General features: G+C 40.8%; 1 protein-coding gene across 1 annotated transcript in view; it reads left to right on the top strand.

The window, feature by feature from the left end:
* The first annotated feature begins 641 nt into the window (after window positions 1-641).
* LOC123504607 (hemicentin-1-like) overlaps window positions 642-5460 on the top strand; it is a 19535-nt gene continuing 14716 nt past the window's right edge. Inside the window, exons 1-2 of the mRNA XM_045255269.1 lie at window positions 642-1051; window positions 5229-5410. Coding sequence (XP_045111204.1) covers window positions 5323-5410 — 88 coding nt within the window. The 5' untranslated portion in view covers window positions 642-1051; window positions 5229-5322. The remainder of the gene's footprint in view (window positions 1052-5228; window positions 5411-5460) is intronic.

The following is a 5460-nucleotide window of genomic DNA, read 5'->3' as shown; positions in this document are numbered from 1 at the left end:
AGTGAAGATTTAATAGCGTCAAAAAAATTCTTGATGACATAGTTAATTTGGGTTATAATAATGCGTAATGTATATACACTGCCAAGTCTGTCAAGATTTGCTTCAGGCCACAATATCGAACTGCCCTGCCACTGTGGAGACTTAGCAGACGCACCAATAACGCCGCCTTGTGGTGTTAGTGGTGTGCCTGTGACTTCCAGGTGTAAATAATTCAAGTCTACTTCAAAGTATTGTAAACTTTTTCCTTTTTAAACCATCGATATCCCTTGGTCTGGCTGCTGTCATTTATTCATATATGTATATATATATATATATATATATATATATATATATATATATATATATATATATATATATATATATATATATATATACTTAAACTTGTTAACATTTCTTGTTAGAAAATATCTCATGAAGCGGACTGTGTAGCAGGAGTTCCAGATTAAAGTTTCATTCAGTGCAACAGACTCAAGCCCTTCTAGAGCAACCTCTCTCAGCGACATCTCATCACAGCCCGCGGCCACCACGTCACTGCCTCCTATCACATCAAGTAAATGGGATATTTTTTTCCCTCTCGAATACTCTCTAGGTAATGCAATACCGTCTTTTGTACGAATGTCAACAGTATCTTGTATTTTTGCAAAACTAACGAAACACAAAAAGACCTACGCAAAACGTCACATTAAATTAATCTCGTGAGGCACGTGAGAAAGGGTGGCGGTCAGGCTGCTTCAGTCTGGGCAGAGCAACCGAGCGGGAGAGACGCACACCGCCACTCCATACTTCTGGCCCTGGCCCGGGCTGTGCTGCGGAGCTCCTGGTGCCATCTGGAGTACAAGCTTGAGATCACAAGGTTACATGGTATTGCCGCCCGTGCTGGTCTGTGTCCCGTCGCTTACAGTGAAGTGAAAACTAGAAAATAAGTGAATGTGAACTAAAATGACTGTGTGTTCAAAGCTACGATCTCATCATTGTCAACGGCACCTACGGCGCCTTCCGCTGTGCCAACTGAACACGTTTCCTTCTTCTTAATTGATCTGGAAAGTTAGCCGTAAGTGTTCCATTACGTAAGACACACGAACAATACCATCCATTTGTCACAAATCATTGTCTGTATTATTGCTATTACTATTGTTGATACCACCCACACTACCGCCACCACCACCACCACTACTACTACTACTACTCTTACTACTAGTACTACTACTACTACTACTACTACTACTACTACTACTACTACTACCAGTACTACTACTATTACTATTACTACTACTATTACTACTACTATTGTTACTCCTGCTGCAACTACTACTAATCCTACCCTCACAACCAATACTATCACTACTACCATTGCTAAGCTACATGTTGCCATCATCAATACTTCTGCTACTATACAAATACTACTGATACTAATGCTATTGCTACTGCTACTGCTACTACTACTACTATTACTACTACTACAATTACTACAACCACTATTACTACTGCTACTGTTATCTTCATTACTAATACACTTTCATTATCATTACCATTGGTGCAAGGTGTAACTCACTACCGTACTGTTGTTAGTAGGGACGTCCATGCATAAGCCAACCGAATCTATCTTTGGGCAACAATCGGGTTGGACGCGAGTGGAGTAGGTAGTGGCAGTGTGCCGGTCTGTGCTGAGTGGTCAATTGCTTCAGCTCACGCAGGTCACGTAAACCGAGAGTGTCGAGGCCACACTTTCCATTTGGCGAGGGCGTGCACTGTGCTTAAAACAACGGCCTTAGCTAAGTATGCAGCGATGAGTGGCTTTCCTCCCAGCCTTGGGGAACCTTTTCGAGAAACACTCTTTTACTAACAGCCAGGCGACCCGAGTTGACAAGTGTGCCGCTCTCATGTGTCAAGACCACTAATGTTTAAATGGAATGCTAGTAATCAACATCATTAGTGGAGTAGAATACTGATGAAGAATGCGTCTGATTACCATCACTTTTTATGACAAAGGTGCCATGAAAATGTCGAACACACCATCGTGGTAAATGATTATGGGGCTATTCTCGTAGCCTGTAATTAAGGGGTAGGCCAGGCCACCGACCTCGGCTGCCTACATACAGCAGCTGCTCGCCGACCCGCCCAAGGACGCGGTTACCACCACAGTTACAATCGGGCAAACACATTTCCGTGCAATCAGCATAATCTGTTCTCAGCCGTGCCGCGAGGCTATTCATGACAGTTGTAAATAGCCTTTGTTTCTCCTCAGGATGTTACCCACTCAGACCATTTTCCTCCTCGCCAAATCCCCCTCTTTGTCGGTCCTGCTGTACGCAATTTATTACCAAATATCCTCAAATGGAACACACACACACACACACACACACACACACACACACACACACACACACACACATGTATTCAACACAAACTGATGGACTGAAGTTTGAATAGGAAAGATAGTGAGTAATCATAGCACTGAATTGAAGAAGCATCATAATCAAATACATCACAAACATTCCTTTATGTCTTGTGAGTCTTCAAGTGCAAGAAAAGTGCGTAATTCAACCACAGAGTAGAGTAAATTGCCGATACTAACGACACATTCTGTTACGTTTCAAGAGCAGGTGATGCTGAAAACCTACACACTGCTGCGGCGCATACATCCTTGCAGTGGCTATATCTTACCCTCCCTTTAGTCCTCTCTGCCCTCCACTCTCCAAGGCGAGTCACTGTTCCATTACGTATTTCCTGTCGCACAATGCATGTCTGGATATGAAATGTTGTACGGTAGGAAAAAAATCATGAACCGTCTTTAGGGTCTTAGATATATTTCGTCTTTTTTTTGCAATTTTTTAAGAGAGAACGCAAACTTTTTTCACTGGTGCTGTTCATTATCATCACTATTATCACCACTATCATTTTCTTTCCTTTTTCTCTTCCTCCTCTTTCTCATAAGCCTTTCTCTTCTTTTTTCTCATCAGCTTTGTCTTTGCGTTTCTCGTCTCGTCTTCTTTCCTCTTCCTCCTCCTTCCAGTACTCTCCTCCTCCTCCTCTTCCTCCTCCTCCCATCAGACCCTCATCTTTTCAGGTAGAGAGCATTAAAAGAGTGATGCGATTTTACACTTTCTGTCATAATCTTTCGTACCCTGACGTGTTCTCCTGAGTCCTTCTTTCTTCACCTCTTCCTGTCCTCAACATCGCTCCAAAGACTCCCATGAGGCTTGAGTATTAAATGTCTCTCTCTCTCTCTCTCTCTCTCTCTCTCTCTCTCTCTCTCTCTCATCGTGTAACTTAATTTCCTTTCTCGATAACTTTCCTACCGTCCTTTAACTTCCTTAGCTCATACCCTTGTCTACTCGAACATAGCTCAAAGGTGCAGCCTCTCCGAGATCAGAAATATGAATAAAGTAAAAATGCCACTGACCAGATTGGGGAAAAGTGACGAGTTTAACATTACAAGCTTCATATCAATCATTTCCTCGCTCAGAGTGATGGTCCAGTGCACACGTACTTGGAGATGAAAGGGCTTGCATATTCTACATTGATATTATGTTTATGTGTCGATACGTTTTGGATTTTTAAAAGATAAGGTGTTTGTAATTGATTAACAGGTTACTCAGTGTGTGAAAATAAATTCTGACAGACGTACGTACTGATGAATGGGAAGATACAGTGACTACCTCTATTTTAAGTCAAAACCTGTGTCTGCAATGAAAAAAAAAAAAAAAAAAAGGAAGGGACAAATATATGAACAGCTTCGTTGAATCTTTCTGTATTTTCTTGTTTGTTGTGTGTCTGAAAAAAAAAAAAAATCAACGAATGAAAAGAAAAAAAGATGTAGCATGCACATATTTTCTTCTATCCGTGCCCTAAGAGACGTGCCAATCAGTCTCCTCTTCCCCTCTGAGCTTCAAATTCGAAAAAAGAAACAAAAAAATACACTCAAAAAGAACAACACAGGCCACTATGGAAATACACACATTCTTTCATGATATAATTGCCTAATGTTCCATATACGTATGTTCATTCATATTCACTCCTGTGTAAATGACCACACATATTTATACACCATAAATTTCACCTCACTTCAGAATCCCTGGTAAAGACTAGGACGCTGTAATTCACTTTATCTTATTAACGAGGTTGTAAGGGAAAAAAGTTTGGGTCCCAGATTGTGAGAAGCTTTAACTCATTCACTGCTATTTGGTAAGTCTTTTCTTAACCTCTTAAGTACCATAACGCGTCTCCATATTAACTATTTTTAATATTTGGTGATTTTTATACAGTTTCAGAATCATATGTTGGGATTAGAATTGTAAAGACTCTGGTTATTAATTTTTGACCTCCATAAACACTTTCTATTGCAAGTAATATCTTCTAATCATACCCAAAATCATGGCAAAAATGCGTCCTCTTAAGTACCATGACGCGTTTCTACATTCATTCTGCTTAGTATTAAGTGGTTTTATACAGCTTCAGAATCTTATATGGGGATTAAAATTGTGAAAACTCAGGCTATTAATCTTCTGGTTTCCATATACTCTTCCTAATGTCAATAAAATGGTCAAATCATACACAAATCTCAAGGTAAAAATGTGTCGCAGTATTGAAAGGTTAATCACTAACCTCTCTGAGACTATTTTATTTCATTATGTAGCCATAACCTAACATTCTACTAGCTAGGAATTGTAAAGTCTATCTTTTTCATTTCTTTCTCTCTTGTAGTTGATTACGAAGATACCATTCAGTGCTTTTAGTGCTGTGAAGTTTTGCATATCGCAGTGAAAGGGTTAAATTGCTACATTGCAGAGTGCACAGACATCATCTTTTGGATTTTCACGAGAGGTCGGCGAGGACGGAGACGCCGCTTAACTCCAACCTGTGCAACTCAATCCTATTACTCGACTTTTGTGTGTGTGTGCGTGTGTGACCTTTGGCACACTCACATTTTTCTTTCTTTAATCAAGTTAATGTGTACCTCGATTAAGGCCGCCATAAAGACTGACTTTTTTTTCCCTCTCCAAAGTACTTTCCAATGGGGCATTATCTCAGCCACGAGCGAGCTTTTCACAGGCAGCAGCTGCATCAGCCAATGACTGTGGGAGTGTCATCCTGGTTGTGTTTATTCATGACGCTGGAGTTCATTCAAAAGAGAGTTAATTATACGGAAAACAATAACGAAAATGAATAAATAAATAATGGTAACAAGATCAAGATAAATGAATAACATACTCCTTTCTTGTATTCAGAAACTGTAGTCACTAGAAAAAAGAGAGAAGGAACGAGGCACCAGTCCCGTGGCGGGGCTGCAGCTCGGATCCCGCCGGGAAACACGTAAGCAAGATGGGTGGCTGTGGCTGTGGCTGTAGCTGTGGCGGCGCTGCATCACCGCTCACCTGCACCGTCTTGTGGCTCCTCGTCTTGTTGTGTGGTAAGTCCTCCCACTATGTATATCTTACTGATTGGGTCAGTCTTTTGTGA

The sequence above is a fragment of the Portunus trituberculatus genome, chromosome 16 (genome assembly GCF_017591435.1).
Source record: "Portunus trituberculatus isolate SZX2019 chromosome 16, ASM1759143v1, whole genome shotgun sequence".
Lineage (NCBI taxonomy): Eukaryota > Metazoa > Arthropoda > Malacostraca > Decapoda > Portunidae > Portunus > Portunus trituberculatus.
Note: the sequence above shows the minus strand (reverse complement) of the source record. Positions and strands in the feature narration are given on the sequence as shown.